General features: G+C 37.7%; 1 protein-coding gene across 1 annotated transcript; it reads left to right on the forward strand.

The window, feature by feature from the left end:
• The first annotated feature begins 6,900 nt into the window (after positions 1 to 6,900).
• Positions 6,901 to 19,863, forward strand: LOC306997963 (polyserase-2). Its single transcript, XM_079611621.1, has 10 exons — positions 6,901 to 7,037; positions 9,767 to 9,787; positions 9,894 to 10,056; positions 10,145 to 10,413; positions 13,793 to 13,935; positions 18,255 to 18,483; positions 18,590 to 18,716; positions 18,812 to 19,044; positions 19,146 to 19,249; positions 19,396 to 19,863. Exons 1-10 carry the CDS (start codon positions 6,983 to 6,985, stop codon positions 19,654 to 19,656), a joined length of 1,605 nt encoding a protein of 534 aa, XP_079467747.1. The 5' UTR covers positions 6,901 to 6,982; the 3' UTR covers positions 19,657 to 19,863.
• Positions 19,864 to 20,740: the final 877 nt, after the last annotated feature.

Raw genomic sequence — 20,740 nt, forward strand, 5'->3', positions numbered from 1 at the left:
GTGCACTTGCCCACGAGGCTATAGGCTCATTAATACCTTTGGCTTATTCCAAATACAAATTGCTTACTTTGTCTTCTTTAACAAAACTACTACATTATTATATAAATAAAACTTAGCTATACTTTGTATAAAATACTATTGTATAATGTATTATGAAAAATATACTTTTAATGCATCAATGATCATTTCCAGCACACAGTTAAATAGCCTACCTAAAATATATTTTTAGTGCAAATAAATACACTTAAAAAAAAACTGAATACTCACTTCAAGTATATTTTTTTTAAATATATTTTAGAAAGTATACTAAAGTTAAATTATTTTAAAGTGTGTTAAAAGTTGTATTGTGAAAATAGGTAAAAGCATGATGCTAATATACTTTTAATATATTTAAAGATAGTACAATTTTTGGTAGTATATATTTGCAATGTATTATTGAAAAAGGGAATATATTTCAAATACAATAAAGTATACGTTTTTCACTAGGGATTGCTAGCGCAGCAAGTTATTTATCTATCCATTTTCTGACTTCATTATTTTTAGTTTCATTAATCCAATGATGATTGTTGTCATCTGCATGATGTTTTTGCTGTTTCTGTGTTGCAAACATTAAATAATAAACAAAGTAGGCTATTGGAATACAAGTTTATAGTCCGAGTATAGACTCAAAACAAGTAGGATAATTGATCTTTGAAACTTATGTTGCGCTTCAAATAAAGATCGTCTATGCGTATGCTACATTATGCCCGTAGGTGGCGACTAACCGTTGTATTTGTATCACTGAATTCATTCAAAAGAATTAATTCAAAAACTTTAATAAAAAAATTAAAAAATCACATTTTTTATTTACCTCATTTCAATTAATAAATATTTTAATAGACTCATTCATACATTTTCAGACATTTATAAATAGACACATTTATAATATTATTTTGTTTGGTTGTCTAATGTATTGATTTCAGAATCGTGGGTGTACCTTAATTTCTATTCTGAAATACTGATTATCCAGATTTCAGAGTAATAAATTAAGCTTTAAAAGAATATATCTGGCATATTTTCAGTAGGGTTAGGGTTAGGCTTACATATGAAATATTTATGTAGGCTATTAAAGATTTGGGGAAATTATAATCCATTATAATGCATTCTGAAAAGTTTATTTTTCAAGACATAGCTTCTCATCTGGGCTGCGTTCCAGTCCAAAATTGTCATGCTGTCAATATAGCAATTCAGCCTATTGCAGAGGTTCCACCAGTAGTGGGCACTCATGCAATGTAAGCAATGAATGAAGTATATCCGAGTGAATGAGACGGAGGGAAGTTAGCGAGTGAAGGGCATGACAAATTTGGAATGGAACGCAGCCCTAGTGTGCGAACTTATGCAAACCACGCCCCTCCAGCAACCCTCACCCACCCCCATGCCATGAACCAGATGGTGTAGCTACAACATCTACCAGCAGGGGCAAATGTGCCCATGATGACAACCAGCACAACCTGTTTATGTAAACTGATAGTGGCTGGACAGAACCTAATTAACCTCTTTGTTAATTCAACCTAATGTAAGCAGATCTATAGTGGCTTCAAAGGGAGAGAAAGAGGAATGTTATTGGTCTGTCAATGTTAATTCCATATGTTATGCCATGGGTTATGCCATGAGTTATAATTTAAGTCAGTCAGGGGTGCGTTTCCCGAAAGCATCGTTAGCCAACTATGGTCGCAAGTTCCGTCGTTATCAGCATAGTTCAACGATTTGGTGTTTCCCCCCGAAACCATCGTTCCAACGAACGTTCGCAAACAGCATCGCAAACTTGTGTGGTTGGAACGACAGACCTCGAGCTGTGGTTAGAAGCATAGTTTCTAGTTTACATGAGATGTAGACTGAATAAAAACTTACCTTTAGCTAAATAAGCAAGCTGACATTCAGTAGCCTACAACCCGTGTTATTTATTTAGAATACATACAAATGTAATTTACGTCTTTTATTTTTCCAAGAGATTTAAAGCACCGTTTTTGAAGACTGCGCATGTGCGAACGCGCTCTACTATGTAAGAACGAGCCAAATATTGAGTCTGGTAATAAAGCAAAATAACTGAGAAAAATTAGAAATGGTCTTCAGATGCCATGTCTGTAACTTATATGACAAAATCTAGCGTTAATTCGATCTCAAACAGATTAATTAAAATAATTTATTAGTCCACCACGTGCGAGACGTCATAAACCAGCGTGGTTGAACGATACTTTGCGACATATGGTTTCGGGAAACAGTCGTGACGAGCTAGTTGATTTCTCCAACGATGCATCATACTATGGTAGTTAAGCAGTGAGCTATATAGTTGTACGGGAAACGCACCCCAGGTTGACTTAGAGGAATAGTTAAAGGGTTAGGTCCCGACAAATTTGAATTTTGTCATAATTTGCTGTTGTGCGAAACCTGCATCTCTACAGAAAGTTGGTTACCAACATTATTTGGAAAATATTATTTTGTGTTCTGCAGAAGAAAGAAAGTGATAGAGTTTGGAAACTATTTGGAACTAGTTTGGAACAGAGAAATGTTGACAGTTTCATTTTTGAGTGAAGTTTCCCTCATTGAGTGCTCCCGACTGAAATACTCGTGTTTTTATTTGCAATGAGAGTATTTGGCCATTAAGATTTCTATATAGGCCTATGGTACTATAAAATCTGAGTACATGAACGTAAAAGAACCGACTTGCTTATAGGCTAAACATAACATAAACATTTTATATAGCCTAGCCTAAGTAAAATCAAATAAAAAGAATCATAGCAACCTCTCTATTCACAGTAGCAAAAGTTTCTTAACCCTTTCATGCATGAATTATGATAACCTCAGTCAGGATTTTTTTTCCCTATGTGTTTTTATTGCTCTTAGGGCATGTTTCTGCCTACAGAGTGATGTCATACCTGCACCACTCTATTCGGACGGGACTAGTTTTCTAAAGGACGTTTGAGTTACAATTCTTATCACTAATCACAGTAATTATACAATTCTTATCACGGCTGCCTGTCGGAAGCTATTTTAGTCGATAAAGTTTTAAATATGGATATTTTTCTTACATGAACACATCGCTCCAGTTCAGAAGGCCTTTATGATCCCCCGCAGGGCTGTGTGGATTACTTTTATGATGGATGATGGACTTCAAAACATAAACGGCCATTCGCTGCCATAATAAAGCTTGGAAAAGCCAAGAATTGTTTTAATATAACTTTAATTGTTTTAGTCTGAAAGAAGAATGTCATATACACCTATGACTTGATGGTGAGTAAATCATGGGATAAATTTAATTGTTGGGTCAACTATCCCTTTAACAAGCTGAATTTTAGATTTAAAACTGAAAGGGAGTCTGGATAAATATACAAATAAAAATTGTATATAGGCCTAAGTAGTTAATCTGGTTAATTTCTTCTTCTTTTTTTTGGCTAGTATAAAGTTCTGAATGACTTAAAAATGTAGCTAATTTGGCCGGTGGGTGAATATAACAATATAATATGTAATGAAGTGGATGTTATTCAATTTTAGTGCACTCATTATATGCCACATTGCACCGCAATTAACGAGTGTACAGCCAATGTACGTTCAATGGCATGTCTAAATTTGCTCACTCTTTTTCATTCATTCCTTCAAGTGATGAGTAGGCTTTTAGTGGACTGAATAGTGATTGAGGGTTTAGGAGGCGATTTTGGATCCAGCCAACATGACACAAAAGACTATAGGGAAGCACATGGCAGGATCACATGAGGCCAAGGGAATCACATGACAAGACAGGAAACATGACTGACATGATACATGAACCAAAACTAGTAACATGAAACATGAACATGAAATAAAACTCAATGACAGTGTCTGTGTTCAGTTTTTTTTTTTTTTGTCACAACGGTATTTAGATGATGCAAATATTCCATGCAATTGGATAAACAGCCTGGGTTTAAATAGTAAAGTGTAGATTTCTTAAATTCAAAATGGCAGGAAATTAAACAATTATTGTGGTAAGACAATTAGCCTTTGTAGTTTATAAAAATATCTATAAGCAAACATTGACAAATTCATTGTAAGTGATTTATGAGATTTTACACTTTCATAAAGTGTACGCAAAAATAAATTGAAATGTCATCTTAACCTACGTTAACTTGTATTTCAAAACTCTGTCAAGCATACCAACTGTTCAGCTGAAAAGTGTTTTCACACATTCGTTTGTCTTTCCTCAAATAAGTCTATTGTGGTCTTACCTCAGAAAATGATATAGTGATATTTGCTCAGGTTCTGTGATATTTTCAGGGTATAACACTAGCCCATCCCTGAGTCTGTAACTTTAAACCAGTATCATGTCAGCTTTGACATTGCATATTCAGCATGCATATTGAATCAAACAAGCATACTTTCAATTGTTTCACCTCACCCATTTCCATTATCAGCTTCAAATAACAAGCCAACCTGTGGTACATACCATTCACTGTGCTGAAACTCCTTTTACATCTGTATCTTCTCAAAGAATTTAAAAATCGAACCGGGATTGGCATATAGAATAAAGCTATGAATTTACTTTCAGGGTCTCAATGAACACCTCAAAATGCAGAATTTTTGTCTGATGGTTAGATTTAGAGGTAGGATAGAGTAAATAAGCTCAGTGTAAACAGCAGAAAAACTGAAAAACAAACCTGTTGATTGACATTCCTGTGAACATCGAAAACGAAATGTTCTTCAGTGATAGATAGATAGATAGATAGATAGATAGATAGATAGATAGATAGATAGATAGATAGATAGATAGATAGATAGATAGATAGATAGATAGACCTTAATAATAGTTGTAACAGTTAACAAGTAAGAGTTATAGTCATTAATTATATTAATTATAATAATTCATTTATAAATCAATAAGATTGGCATTTGGCCAGGGTTCAAAATCAAACCAAAGGCATGCAAAACCGTGGCATGTTAAAAATCAAAGACATGCATGGTGCTTTAGCCTTATGATAATATGTTGAGATTTGCGTGACTTTTAACAAATTAATCTCAGTGGAAAATATATAACTTGTTTGTCTAACATGCTTAAAGTTTTTTCCCCAGAACTGTAACACGTGATAACCTTGTGACACCAGAACAAAAACAATACAAGATTTGTGTGATAGGTTATGTTTCACAGAGACACAAAGAAGGGATCCAATATGTATCTTGCATTAAATGAACCGCGCTTTAACATGCATGAAAGAAAACAGTGAAATAAACCCACTGTCATGGAGACACATTTTAATATACAGTTACAATAAAATATACAATAAATGCTTAAATGTTCTTAATTCAAACAAATTGACATCTACAGAAAATATGTAATAAATGATGGGTGTTTGAATGAACTGTCAACATTCAGTTGCCATACATTGTCATTGCGGTGGTTCTTGACTACTTTAGTACTTTCTGTTCGCTCTTTCATTGCTCAAAGCACAGAAAACCATGAACAACCTATGCAAAAAAGTCAAATCAGACGGAGCATTTTTACTCTGGATATATTCCTATATTCTCAATTATTGTCTTTTCATTATTAAGTCCATTTTATTAGGTATAATAATGTTGTTCCTTTTCCAAAAAGCAAAAACAGTGTAATTGGTCCCATGAAAAAAGAAGGAATGAATAATTTGTAATTTGGATAATGTTTATAAACTAAAAGTAAAAAGACTTAAAACTAAAGTATACTTCCCGAGTAAGAAATAAGATATTATGTCCTTAAGTATGTTTAAAAGAAAATAAATAAGCTCAATGTACAGTAGTGGTAAAAATGATGTCCGGAGGGGATTACACATATTATTTTATATTATTAATATTTTACTTTTTAAACAAAACATTAAACTTAGTTAAGGTATTTATCTGACAAAATTATTTGGTAAAAATAAAAAAAAGCAAAATGCAACATGTTTTATTTTACCATGAAAAAAAACAAACATTGAAAAACAAAAAGCTCAAACGTTTTCATAAATTCATGCCTGGTCACAAATGATGTCCGCACAATTTGGCATGTTTCATTGCGTTATCAAAAATAAAAACAATTGCAATATGCTTACAAAATCTTTAACACATTTTTAATAATATTATAATAAAGGACATTACGTTTGGCCACTATAACATAATCAAATAATAATACTTTAAGTTATTACCTAATTATGTTGCTGAAATTATATTTTTGCATATATCATTGTTATATAAGAAACCTTTCCGATGAAAGATTGCATTTCATTGATAGTGCTTGTCATTTTTAGCTTTGACACAGATCTGACACCACAAAGACCGTATTCTAAGGCCATTCAAAACAGACTAAAATAACAGTGAAAAAAAGAGGTGAACACACCTTCTATTCAACTATATCTTTTATGATGCCGCATAGTTTTGCGCTATGTGACTTTCTTTGAAATCCTGGGAAACCAGTTTCATTGTCAAACAAATATTTGTGAACCTGAAGATTTCTTGTTATTTATGGGAGATTTTCAAAGCAATGAGGTTTTCATATTTTCTTTTTGCACTTGATATATTAATGAATTATAATATTATACATTGATATCAATATTATGTTTGGAAAGCTCAAAGACACTAACACTAGAAGAATAACTATAATTATTTGATATAAGAGTAATCAAAATATTGATCTAAAGACAAAACTTTGATGCTTAAGAAAGTCAAACATTACAGGTTTAATTTTGTTTCATAAAGTTATTGTCTACTAAAGCAAGTACATAAAACATGAACAAATGAACATGAATCAAAATGTCCTTTATCTAAAGCTATGCTGGTATGTAGTTTGTCCATTTAATGTGAAAGAATCTTTGTCTGAAAACATATTTTTACTCTTCTCCATTAAGAATTGTTGAGTTCAGTATGTAGGTGTGCCAAAGGCAACCCGGACTTCACTGAGAAAATGAGGCGTGTAGACATCAGGCCATAAGGGATATATAAGTTGACAGTCATCATTGATATCAGAAATATGAAGATGTTCTGGAAACTGAGTTTGGTGTTTGTGGTCACTCTTCTGATCAAAGGTAAATGCCTATCTTAATATAAATGTTCTTTTATAAATTCTTTCACTTACTCCTGACAAAATACAATTAAAAAATAGACAAGTTATACTACTTTATTTATTATAATTTGTCTTGTCTGTTTTTTTTATTAATTATATTAAATATAGAAAATATTACTAGCATTTTACCAAATACTAATTATTTATAATGTTATGAGTCCTTAAAATGTGTTACCAAGTATTTTTCTAAGTATGCAGTAATAAAGTACTTACAACTCATTAACAAAGTATCATTCATAGTTAATATATTGTAGTCTCTACATTGTTAATATATTAATAGTAGGGCTGTAACGATTAATCGCGATTAATCGCGATTAATCAAAATTCAAAATAAAAGTTTGTGTTTACATAATATATGTGTGTGTATTGTGTATAATTATTTTGTATATATAAATACATACACATGCATGTATATATTTGATAAATATTTGCATTTATATACTGCATATATATTTTTATATGATTTATATTATATATAAATAGAACTATTTTATATATAAATAACACATTTTTATTAAATATATACATGCATGTGTGTGTATTTATATATACAAAATAATTATACACAATACACACACATTTATTATGTAAACACAAACTTTTATTTTGAATTTTGATTAATCGCGATTAATCGTTACAGCCCTAATTAATAGGTTATACGCTAATAGTGAGTTTTTCATTCATTATCACTGTAATTAACACAAATTAATTATTATTGTTTAATTAGCTTGTAGTAAAGGAATTGTTAATTGGTTATTAGGTGTAAACAATACTCACTTTAGATTGGGTCACGGAAAATTTCATTAATTAAGTGCTTTATTAGACATTATTAGCCCTTTGTTAGATATATTATTATTTTATTCCTTAAAATGTTTACAAATACATTAAGCACACACATACATGTAGCTATATGTGGTTTACGGGAACCTTGCATAGGGGTAATTAATGACATTTTCCCATTTTCCATGACTTAATCTAAAGTGAGAACTATTTAGTTAATAAGTTGTTAACAAAGCATAGAACATAACATGATCAAACATATATACACACACACACACACACACACACACACACACACACACACACACACACACACACACACACACACACACACACACACACACACACATATATATATATATATATATATATATATATATATATAACATGATCAAACTCAATATCTAACTCTATGAGCTAATTAAACAATAATAATTGTGTTAATTACAGTGACAATCAACGAAGATCTCACTATTTTATATAGCCATTTTGATATATTAACAATGTAGAGGCTACAAGAATTAACTATAAACTAATAGTTTGCAAATTATTTCTAAGTACTTTATTACTGTATTATAAAGAGTTACCATGTACAGTAATTAATAGAGTCAATTTCTAAATTATTCTGCAGAAAATATTCTTCAATACATAGCTATTAATTGTACAATTAAAATGTTTTCCGAGATTACTTAGTAAGCAGATTATAAACCTAGTCTCACATATAAGCTACTTCATGTCAGGACTTGTGAAACGTCATCGGTCGCTGCCCAAGTACTGTTCCAATTCAAAGTTCACATCTAGCCAAGTCCAGTTCAAATCCCCGGATGTGTTCTTGATCCGCCCCTTTTATCAAGGATGCATGGAGAGGTAACTTGTGCGGACTTGAGTCAGCCAGGTATCCCAGAATGCATCTTGCACCATCACCCGCGTAATTTAAAAATACTACTGTCATTGTGACACGAAATGTAGTTTTAAGAGTTTTTCAGGCAAGAATGGTTTAAAGCTTAAATCTGTGGTTTATTTATAAAGAGAGCTCCTATTTGAAAATTGTGTCTGACGTTTTCAGAGTTGTGAGATTCAGGCGATCACCGGGCGCTTTGCTCGAGAACAGCTTTACCTCGGCTAGTCCTTCTGACGTTTGCCGCTGACTCTGATGTTTCTAGTTAAACCTGAGATATATTTTGTCTTGTGTATATAACTGGCGATCCTTGGTCTCATGAATCTATAATTTGTTCCCTGTCACATCGTTTTGGAAAGTTTCGTAACTTTATATACTTAGGCTATTAAACGTTACCGTTGTAGCCTACTAGAGCGCTGACTTTGTACGTTGGACCGAATTGTTTTTTAATGGCTATTATTGATCATTAAAACTGACATTTAATAAAAAGAGATAGGATTTTATTTGATTACAGTGAAGATTATCAGATATTCACATATTGCCTGAACCACATATTAATGTTTAAAAAATAAAAATTAAATGTAAACTAAAGGAGGCAGGGTTGTGTTTTATAGTTTGTTTTATTATATTTGCACTTGCGTCCTACCGTCCTGAGGAGCTTGATGACCTGAGTCGTAGTTTGAACTTCGCAAGTCCAAACTACCAAGGACGCAAGACCAAACTTTGCGTACTTGATATTGAGAAACGCCTGTGGTTTCAGATTAGTGACACACCTGTTCCCCTTTCCATTAATTATCATCCTCTGTGTATTTAAGCATATAGTCTTGCTCAGGTCATTGTCTTGTGTTAACATTATTTGGAATGTGTAGTGTAATCTTGCTCTCTGACTACATTAAATATAATGTATTCATTCATTGTGCATCATGCATATCTTCCTTGGATTTAACTAAAGCAACCCATGATACTTGATGGTTTGTCTTTTTTAATAACTGGTCTCGTTTCCATTTCTCTAGGGTGTGACTGCCAGCCTATGGGTAAATCATTTCTCATCACATAGTAATACAATTTATTGTGCAACATATTCACTTTTTTTCTGAGAGCGTCAGAATAAGGGCCCTTTATCTCTCTTCTTGTTTGAAGCGTGTGGCAGAGCCAATCTCAACACAAAGATCGTGGGGGGAGTTAATGCGTCCGCTGGCGCTTGGCCATGGCAGGTCAGCCTTCACCAGGGTGGAAGTCATTTCTGCGGTGGATCACTAATCAACAATCGATGGGTTCTGTCAGCAGCTCACTGCTTTCCAGGGTAACCAACACAAAGATCTTCAATAACATGTTTGCTTCTCCTTGATGAATATCATGATTGTAATCACTTGGTCATGTACTCCTTGCAGGACTACTGCTGCAAGTATTACTGTGTATCTGGGGCGACAGTCTCAAGAACAATCCAATCCAAACGAGGTGTCCAGAAGCGTCTCTCAACTCATAGTTCATCCAGGCTATGGCAATGGGACAAGTTATAACAATGACATGGCTCTGTTGCAACTCTCCTCACCTGTGAACTTCACTGATTACATCGGACCAGTCTGTCTGGCCGCAGATGGAAGCATTTTCAACAGTGACACGATGTGGGTCACAGGTTGGGGAACCATTTATTCAGGAGGTAGGAATCAAGAAGATTTTTGGATGCTTACCACTTGGTGCTCCAAGATGCTCGATGTCTGACACTTTAGGGGCATTCCTCCTAAATATACTGTGTGTATAACGGAGGCCAGCTAGTGAGAGCTGTGCATACCTCACTCACTTGATCTCGAGAGGCGCACTAGCGACTGAAGCTAGAGACTGCAGTCTTTAGCGTCCTTGTTAACGCACCCGTCTCCCAGGCTGGAAACTCCTGTTCGGGCAGGATGCATTTTTAAATATTCCTAAAATCAAGACTAAAAGATAATATATATATATATATATATATATATATATATATATATATATATATATATATATATATATATATATAAAAGAGATGGGTTGTGTTAAAGTTGTAACATAAAAGCATGTGATCTTTTGACACTTTTGAGTCTATGGCAGAGTTATTATAGTTGACTAATACTATCAAAACGACTACAACTTTAACTAAAATTAAAATAAAATCGGAAATATAAAAACTAATTACAACGGAAAAAAATATAATCAATGATATATAATAATGATAAATAACCCTGGTCTATGGCCCCTTTAAACTTTTGATTTGCATGCAAAAATGCACCTTAGATGCATTTAAACCTGGCATTTAATGATGACAACAGCAATCCAATCACCAAAAGGCATGTTAAAGGATTAGTTCACCCAAAAATGAAAATTATATAATCACTCACCCTCATGTCATTTCAACCTTGTAAGACTTGTGTTCATCTTCAGAACACAAATGAAGATATTTGAATGAGAGGCATTTCTGTCCTTCCATTGACAGCTACACAAATACCACTTTGACGCTTCAAAAAGTTAATAAAGAGATCGTAAAACTAATACATATGAATTGAGCGGTTTAGTCCAAATTTTCTGAAGCGATTCGATCGCTTTATATAAACAGATTAAACTTAGACTTTTATTCACATATAAACATTGACCAGCGAACATAAACTGAAGTTCAACCGAACCTGCTTGACGTGCCAGAACAAACCTCATTGTTTTTTGCGGAAGCTCAAACATGTTGCGTAACACACAAGAATGAACCTCATTTGTTCTCTCACATAAAGCAAAACATGCTTGAGCGGTAACACTTTATAATAATGGTCCGTCATTAATAAGTATGCAGGAAGTAATGAAGGACTAATGAGTAGTTCTACATTAACACTTCAGCTATTAACTAATATGGAAACAATATTAACTAATCAGTAAGTAATATCAAATTTAGGACTAAGATAGTTCTTATTAATCAATAGTTACGATAGCTGCAGTCCGTAGCTTTTTTGGGTTAAAATTTGTCCAAAATAAATTTGAGCAAATATATATCCAGCCAGTGTTCAAAACTGCTTGCCTCAGCTCGATTCAAAACGGTAAGCTTTTAATGATGTTTTTAATTCCAGTGGTAGCCTACTGGTGGATTTCCGTGGGAAATTCAAGCATGTCTTTGCGTAATTACGTCACATTTGAACACATAAAGAAGGAGTCTCTCGACTAGTAGGCTAGGCTATATTGCGTGTGAGGATGTTGGAGGTGGAGATTTATAGCCTTTTCTCACAGCACTGGATATAATTAAACTTATCAATTTGATGGCGGATCCAGAAAGGTTCAAACGACAATCACCATGCAGTGACAACTAGAGATTCACCCGATGTAAAATACAAAAGACTTCGTTCGGACTTTGGAGTCGCTACATAAAAAAATAGATTGCAACCGGCCCATGCGAAAACAAGGATAAATATCGTAAGGGCATTAAAATTATGTTGTTTTTGTTAACATTACAATTTGACAACAACGTATAATTTGCACGGTTTGACGTGATATGATAAGTAGTCAATCCCCTAGATGGTTGGTCAGAACAAAAGTGGATGTTACTTGTTCAAGATGACATTTTCCAGTGAAAATTATTATGTTGGTCATACTTCCAAAAAGTAGAATCTGTGATTCTGAATGACAGTATCCACACCGGCGCGGTGACATAATGTAGCCTACAGCCGTGCATTCTCCTCAAAACATTGGATTCATCCGCACTGTGCCGTGCCGAAGCACAACTCACGTAAAGGTGATAATTCCGCGATTAACTGCAATTGCAGATTTCGAACAGAGATGGCGACAAAGAGGAAAAACTGCGGACCGCAGTATTAATGAGATTGGCATCAATAAGAACTAAAAGGTAATTATGACAAATTATAATTAATTACTAATCACAACATAAGACATTAGCAATTATGTTTTTTTACTCTCAACGTGGTGATAAAATTCATCACTAATTACTCAAGTGTTACCTAGCAATCTTCAAGGACCACTTGTGATCTGGACCATTATTTTAAAGTGAAAAAGATGTTTTTCACTTTAAAATAATGGTGCAGATCACTAGTTAGGCTACTAATACTATCAAAATGACTACAATTTTAACTAAAATTTAAATAAAATCGGAAATATAAAAACTAATTACAACGAAAAAACTATAATCAATGATATATAATAATAATAAATAACACTGGTCTATGGCCCCTGCATAGTGACTAGGTAACACTTGAGTAGCCTACCTAAATAGTGATGTATGACTATATGTATGACTATATTCATAGTAAAAATGAAGACTGATTACATCTCAGACACACGATAATGTTCTTTATAATTTCTCAGTTAGTTAATAGTTATTAATGAAGCTAATCTCATTAAGTAATTATTGATTAGCTAATAAGGAATAATCTAATCTCCTAAATTTGATATTACTTACTGATTAGTTAAGCTTGTTTCTTTATTAGTTAATAGTGGTAGCTGAAGTGTTAATGTAGAACTACTCATTAGTCCTTCATTACTTCCTGCATAGTTACTTTTAGTTAGATTAATGATGGACCATTATTATAAAGCGTTACCTCTTGAGCCTCTGTTTACCACAACTGATGTGTGAGTTGATGAATGTTTAATGTAAATAAGTAATGTACATTTAATGTAAATTCAATCTGTTCATCATATAAAGCGATCGTGTCTCTTCAAAAAAAAACCGGACTATACCAATACATGGATTCGTTTTACAACTTCTTTATGAGCTTTTTGATGCGACAAAGTGGTAGTTGCGTAGCTGTCAATGGAGGGACAGAAATCTCTCAGATTTCATCAAAAAAGATCTTCATTTGTGTTCCGAAGATGAATGAAAGTCTTACTGGAACAACATGAGGGTGAGTAATTATTACTGACAGAATTTCCATTTTTGAGTGAAGTATTCCTTTAATGTTAGGTGTAAATAGTGCCAATGTGGTGTAAGAAATTGATTCTGTTTCGAATGATCTGTATATTACTCAAAATCATCTCAGCTTGTTATTTAAGTGTTACTGATGAGTTTTTCTGTTTCCCAGTATCCCTTCCTTCACCTCAAATCCTACAGGAGGTGGATGTGCCCCTGGTTGGAAATAGTAAATGTAACTGTCTTTATAGTGGAACAATAACAGACAACATGATGTGTGCTGGACTGCCGGAAGGTGGAAAAGATTCCTGCCAGGTATCAATTGTACATGGCTTGTGTTATGTTGGTAAAAAAATGAAGACTAGTTTCAACTTTCAATGTATCAACTCACTCGTTTATTTTCCGGAACCCACACGTCCAAAACGCCCACCTACGGTGGCCTCACAGTGTCAGAATGTGCAACGTAAAACAGGCATCCTGAATAGCAGAACTAGAACTGTATATATATATATATATATATATATATATATATATATATATATATATATATATGTATTACATGAACACAACATTCCCCCCCCCCCCCCCCCCCCCCCCCGAATGTTCAAACGTGGAAGGTAGCTTCAAAGTCTTCGAAGTGCCCAGGGCGCGTACGAACCCTGACAGGGCGGGGCTCAGGAACAAGGGGGGCCTGCAGAGGGGCTGAAGCAGGAGCGGTGTCCTGAGCGGCCGGAACAGCTTGGGCGAGAGGTGCCGCAGTGGGATCCGGCACACGAGGGGCCGGCTCAGTTGCTGGGTTGCTCTGCTCCACCCCTGCCAGGTGAGGGTGGTAAAAAGGGAAGGGCACTCTGCGCAGGCAGCTAGCGTGCCAACGGGAGCCATCAGTCAGCTGAAATGAAGCTGGGCCGAGCTGCCGACTGACCTGGTACGGAGCCGACCAGAATGATGACAGCTTGTTAGCTCTGTGCCTCCGCTTCATGGAACTCTGTTGTCTCTTGACGTGAGCCTTTACTGCTGCTGAGCATGGCCGTGGTCTCGCGGCCATTGGTGGACGGAGTCTTGACAGAGGAAGCACAAGTTCCCTTTTCAACATGAGTGCGGCAGGGGAGACCCCTGTTGTAGAGTGGGCAGTTGCTCTGTAGTGGAGGAGGGTCTGTGACAGTGCGGCCATCAGGGAGTATCCCTCAGACATGTGAGCACGCAGTCCATTTTTTAGGGATTGGTTGAATCGTTCCACCCCTCCGTTGGCTTGGGGGTGATAGACGGAAGTTCGGATATGGGTAACACCCTTGTTGGCGAGGAAGGTGGTAAACTCCAAGGACAGGAACTGAGGACCATTGTCCGTGGTAATTGCACAAGGCAAGCCCCAGCGGGAAAACAGCTGGTCGAGAAAGTTGACCACAGCAGCAGAGGTAACCGTACCCATGGGAGCCACCTCAGGCCACTTGAAGTGCAGGTCGTAGACCACCACGAGGAACCTCTGATGGTGTGGCACATTGTACAGCTCACCACAGATATCAAGCTGCAAGTGGTCCCATGGTGCAGACGGCCAGTCTACTGGCTGCAGTGGAGTTGAAGCGGGTAGCCCAGTCTTCCCACTGGTGAGGCACGCTGCACAGGAGCGGATAAGTCCCTCCAGGTCACGGCCCATGGCGGGCCACCACACGACATCAGGGCGGGATAGAAAATCTGCTACAACATTAGTCTTTCCAGGCGTGAATTGTAACTGAAAGTCATACTGCTGCAGGCGGTCTGACCATCTGTAGAGGCGAAGGGGTCTGTGTCCTCCGCCCGAAGTGGACATCAGGGCTGTCAGAGCCTGGTGGTCCGTCCGTAGGGTAAAAGACCGTCCATACAAGTACAAATGCCACCTCTCACACGCCCAAATGCAGGCGAGGGCCTCCCTCTCACCCACTGAGTATTTCTGCTCGGTGGGGCTGAGCGCCCGGGAGGCGAAGGCTACGGGCCATCATGGAGCTGTGACAGAACGGCGCCCAGAGCCACAGCAGACGCATCACAGGTCACGAATGTGGGGCAGTCCAGCTGGAAGTGTGCCAGGATCGGAGACGTGGTGAGGAGACGCTTCAGTTCGTCAAACCCTGCCTGGCATTCTGAAGTCCAGGTCCAGGGAGAATCCTGCCTGAGCAGCATCCTCAGCGGGGCCGTGACAGAGGAGTACTGCGGCAGGAAACGCATGTAGTAGGCTGTCATCCCCAAGAACGAAGCCAGCTGCGAGGCTGTCGTGGGGTTTGGGACTGCGGTGATGGCTGCCACATTCGACTGGAGAGGGGAGATACCATCTGCCGACACACGGAAACCGACAAAATCAATGGCCGGTGCGGAGAACGTACACTTCTCAGTGTTCAAGGTGACATGGTGGCGGCTGAGGGAGTCAAAGACCTGTTCCAGGCGGACGTTGTGTGTGTCAACATCTGGCCCGTGAACCACAATGTCGTCCAAATAGGCCACGGTACCGGGGCAGCTGGCGAGGATTGTGGACATGATCTTTTGGAAACAGCTTGGCGCTGAACTGAGCCCAAAAGGCATCCTTGTATAGCGGTACAGGCCAGTGTGGGTGATAAAAGCCGTCAGGTTCCGACTCTCCGGCTGCAAAGGGATTTATAAGTAGCCCTGACGTAAGTCCAACTTAGAAAAGACCCGAGAGCCATAGAAGTGAGTTGTGAGTTCTTCTGTCGTCGGAAGAGGGTACTTGTCAGGCACCACTGCCTTGTTGACCTGGCGAAGGTCGACGCAGACTCTCAGTCCACCTGACTTCTTCCTGGCGATGACAAGGTTGGACACCCACGGAGAGGCATCAATGGGTTCTATGATGCCATCAGCCCGGAGGCGTTGGAGCTCCTGTGAAACGCCGTCCCGCAGAGCCAGGGGAACACGCCGAAGGGGCTGGACCACGGGAGGCACACTGTGGTCCAGGAGTGGTTTGTGTGTGAATAAGGTGAGACACCCAAGGCCATTGAACAGTTCAGGTCGGCTTTGTTGCCAAGGGGAGCCCACATGTAATATTCGTGTTCCGCTGTTGTCCTGTAGGGTAAAACCAAGGCTGAGAAAGAGGTCAAGGCCCATGATGTTCTCACCGTGGCGTGTAATGTGGAATGGGAAGCGGTCCACAGTTGTAGAGGTGTAGCGAACTGGGAGGTAAAGTAGGCCAACAACGTCGATTTTGCTGCGGCCGTAGCCACAGAGAGCAGTGGATGGGGGCTGCAGCTGTCTGTTTGAGAAGAGTAGGTTACAGGTGTCAATATTCAGCAGTGACACCTTGGCCCCAGTGTCGAGGAGAAGAGGGACACAGCGGCCATCCAGGTATACGGGGCACCTGGAGAAGGTCCCTGGGTGGGGGCCTATGGTGCGCACTGGTACCACCGGGTCATTTGACTGTTCAGAATAGTCAGCCGGAGCAGACCGGTACCATCTAGCAAAATGGTTAGGTTTCTGACAGCGTCTGCATGTTTGGCCCCTAGCAGGGCAATCCTGAGCCCTTGTGGCATGACGGGTGGAGCCACAATTCCCACAGCGTCTCTGCTGGCGTGTTTGCTGGGGGCGCGCGACCTGTATAGCAGCAGGGTCAGCCAGGTTGCCTGAGCTTGATAGCTGTTGCACTGGCTGTTCAATAACAGCAGTATGAGACTTGTTTTCTGCTATTTTAGCAGCACATTGAGTTGCCGCCTCCACTTGTAAGGCGAATGTTAATGCATCCTCAAGTGACAGCGTTGCATCTTTGAGTAACAACTCCTCCTGGACTCTGGGATTAGATGTTTTCTCAATGAGCTGGTCTCGAATAAGTTCATCTCTCATGACGCCGAAATTACAGCGCTGTGCTAAGGCTTTTAAATCTGCTACAAACTGCCTAGCAGACTCACCAGGGCGCTGACATCTTTGTCTGAACTCCAGCCGCTGAAAGAGGATGTTCTGTGACTTCACAAAATGTCCAGTCAAAGCCGTAATCACAGCATCGTAAGTGTCCAGAGTACCATCGAGCGTGTTGAAAATCCTGTTCCCCTCCGCTCCGAGCAAGTGCAGTAGGATAGCGCGCTTCCTCGCGCTAGTGGCATTATCCAATCCAATGGCTAAAAGGTACAGTTCAAAAGACGTTCTCCACGGAACGACAGGTTTGCCAGGGAGGGGCAGAAAATAGTCCGGAGGTGGAAGAGAAAAAACCGGGGCATCAGCCATCCTCGTCGCCAATGTTATGTTGGTAAAAAATGAAGACTAGTTTCAACTTTCAATGTATCAACTCACTCGTTTATTTTCCGTAACCCACACGTCCAAAACGCCCACCTACGGTGGCCTCAGTGTCAGAATGTGCAACGTAAAACAGGCATCCTGAATAGCAGAACTAGAACTGTATATATATATATATATATATATATATATATATATATATATATATATATATATATATATATATATATATATGTATTACATGAACACAACAGCTTGTTCTTGTTAATTTAATTTAATAATATTTAATTATAATATATGTATATTCTATACCCAAACCCTCACAGAAAACGCTCTGCATTTTTATATTTTCAAAAGATGTCATTCTGTATAACATTCGGTCTTGATTGATTGATTCTGAGAGAGAGAGATTTAAATTCTTTGTCATTGTACAGGGTGACTCTGGAGGTCCAATGGTCATCAAACAGGGCTCTAGATGGATCCAGGCTGGTGTTGTGAGTTTTGGCGAAGGTTGTGCTCTGCCTCAATATCCTGGTGTGTATGCCAGAGTTTCTCAGTACCAGCAGTGGATCAGTGAGCAAATCGGAGCGAACAGTGCTGGTTTCGTCACTTTTAACTCCACTACTCCTCTTCCGGATGAGAACTGCACTTGGCCTACACAACGTAAGTTTGTTAACATCATTAGCAAAATTTAATTATTGAAATTAGAGCTTACTTACACTTTACCATTAGCTCACATTTACCCTTTCTCTCTCTCTTTTCTCTCCAGCGACATTGTGCGGAGGTTCTGCATCATGGCCATGGATGGTTAATCTAGCTTATCACGGTTATCCTATGTGTGTAGGAACTTTGGTCTCGGACCGATTCGTCATGACCTCTGCTAGCTGCTTTTCTGGGTAATCAAAACAGGAAAACAATTTCATATGAAATCAGTGACCTAAACATAGGTTGACATAGACTTGCGCCCTGACATCAATATCTTCTTCTTCAGATTAATGGGTACAGATGGATGGACAGTGACCCTCAATAATGTCCAGTGGGACTGTTCCAGCAACGGCATGTCGGCTGGCGTGGCAAATGTCTTTTCCGACGATATTTTCGGCAATGGTGTAGCACTTGTGGAACTGTCTTATCCGTTTTATTACGTTGGCAATGTTCCGGTTGACATGTATGATTTAAGCTTTGGCCCTGGTTCTCAATGTTCAGTAGTTGGTTGGAATTCATGTGAGTTTATATAACCACTCATGCAGACTTTTTATCTCATTAAATTCAATGACATCTCAAGAATGTTATTTATTTCCCATTCGTTTTTCTTTCCTCGTAAGGGGGACAATCTTTTCAGGAAGTCCAGGCCACCATTGTAAACTGCGATTCTTCAGAGACCTCACCGATCAACATCTGCACAGAGCCACTGTCTTTGAGCTTTCAGGTATCTGCGGGCTTGTCTTTTGTTTTTCCAGACTGAAACACATTTGAGATACTACATACCACCATGTCCAATTGTAATGTTTCCTAACAATGTTCCACTGAGTGTTTAGTATGAAGTTTGTAACGGTCTTTCTTACTCTCATCCAGAGAGAAAACGGCATCCCCCTGCTGTGTAGAATGAATGACATGTGGATTCAGACTGGTCTTTTGTCCATTGGTGGTAGTGGCATCAACCCACAATCCTCCAACAGCACAGTCTTCATCAGGACCTCTCCCTTCTCCAGCTTCCTGACTAACACTATCAGGGAATACCCATCTATTCTGGATGGGGCGGAGTCATTCTCCCCCATCTCTCTCACCTGCATCCTGCTGCTCTCTTTCCCAGCAGTCCTCCAGGCCATTTATTAAAGCTGTTATCTGTCACTTTATCACCAAATAAAATAACAGTACATTATGGGGGGCATTATATGTTATTTGCTTTTGAATTAGTAAGCTAATGAGTTTTTAAAAAAACTGAATTTAAATAAAGTACTTAAGGTGGAATTTTTAACAGTGTATATTCCAAATAAAACAAACTGGGTGTATTACCATTTAAATAAATTTAAGCTATGAAAATCTGTCTGTACGAACACATGCATTTACTTTTTACATATACTTTACGGAAGAGTATAAATATTTATACACATGCATATACGCAAACACACACACATGCATATGAATTACAATTAGAATACAATTTACCTGCCACAATAGAGCTGTTTGTAGTACTGAAACCTGAAGAGAACTATCATTTTTTGAGCATGGTTTCCCTCAGGAATTTCCTATGGGTTTTAGAATAATGTTTCCAGATTTATGATTTCAATAAAGTCTGTGGCTAACATAAAATAAAGAGAGTTACATTTTATTAATTGTTTAATTGTGTTATTTTATTACTATATACAGTCATACCTTTAAGTGTTTTATTTATATTTTTACCAATATGATATTTGCAAAAAGGTCAATTAGTGCTGTTTATTTAAAGAATCCGAGTAATAAATTACATTAATAAAATACACCAGAAAAAGTTTTACTATGTAATGCCACAAAAGAACAAAAAAATGTAAAACTACTTTTACTGCTTAGAAACCAAAACTCTGATCTAATAATCGAATCCAATAACAACTTTTTTAACAGTGATTTTTGCTCTTGATAAATAAATAAAAAAGCCGAAAGTAAACTTGGCAAGTCTAGTCACAAGACTGAAAGTTTATCTGAATCTTTTCTCACTAAATCCACTGCATTATTTTTGTTTTCACTATGTGTGCCTAAGGCAAGTCCAGCTTGAAAATGAAGAGATGTGTGTAGACATCAGGCTTTGAATACACTTAATAATGAACAAAATAACTGTATGTCCCCTTTGGGGATTAGTTTTATGGCAAGACATACAGACAGACAACCATAAAAAAAAAATGAAAAGGATACAAGAACATTTTTTTATTATTATTATAACCCC

This window comes from Phoxinus phoxinus (assembly GCF_949152265.1).
Source record: "Phoxinus phoxinus genome assembly, chromosome: 1".
NCBI classification, from domain to species: Eukaryota; Metazoa; Chordata; class Actinopteri; order Cypriniformes; family Leuciscidae; genus Phoxinus; species Phoxinus phoxinus.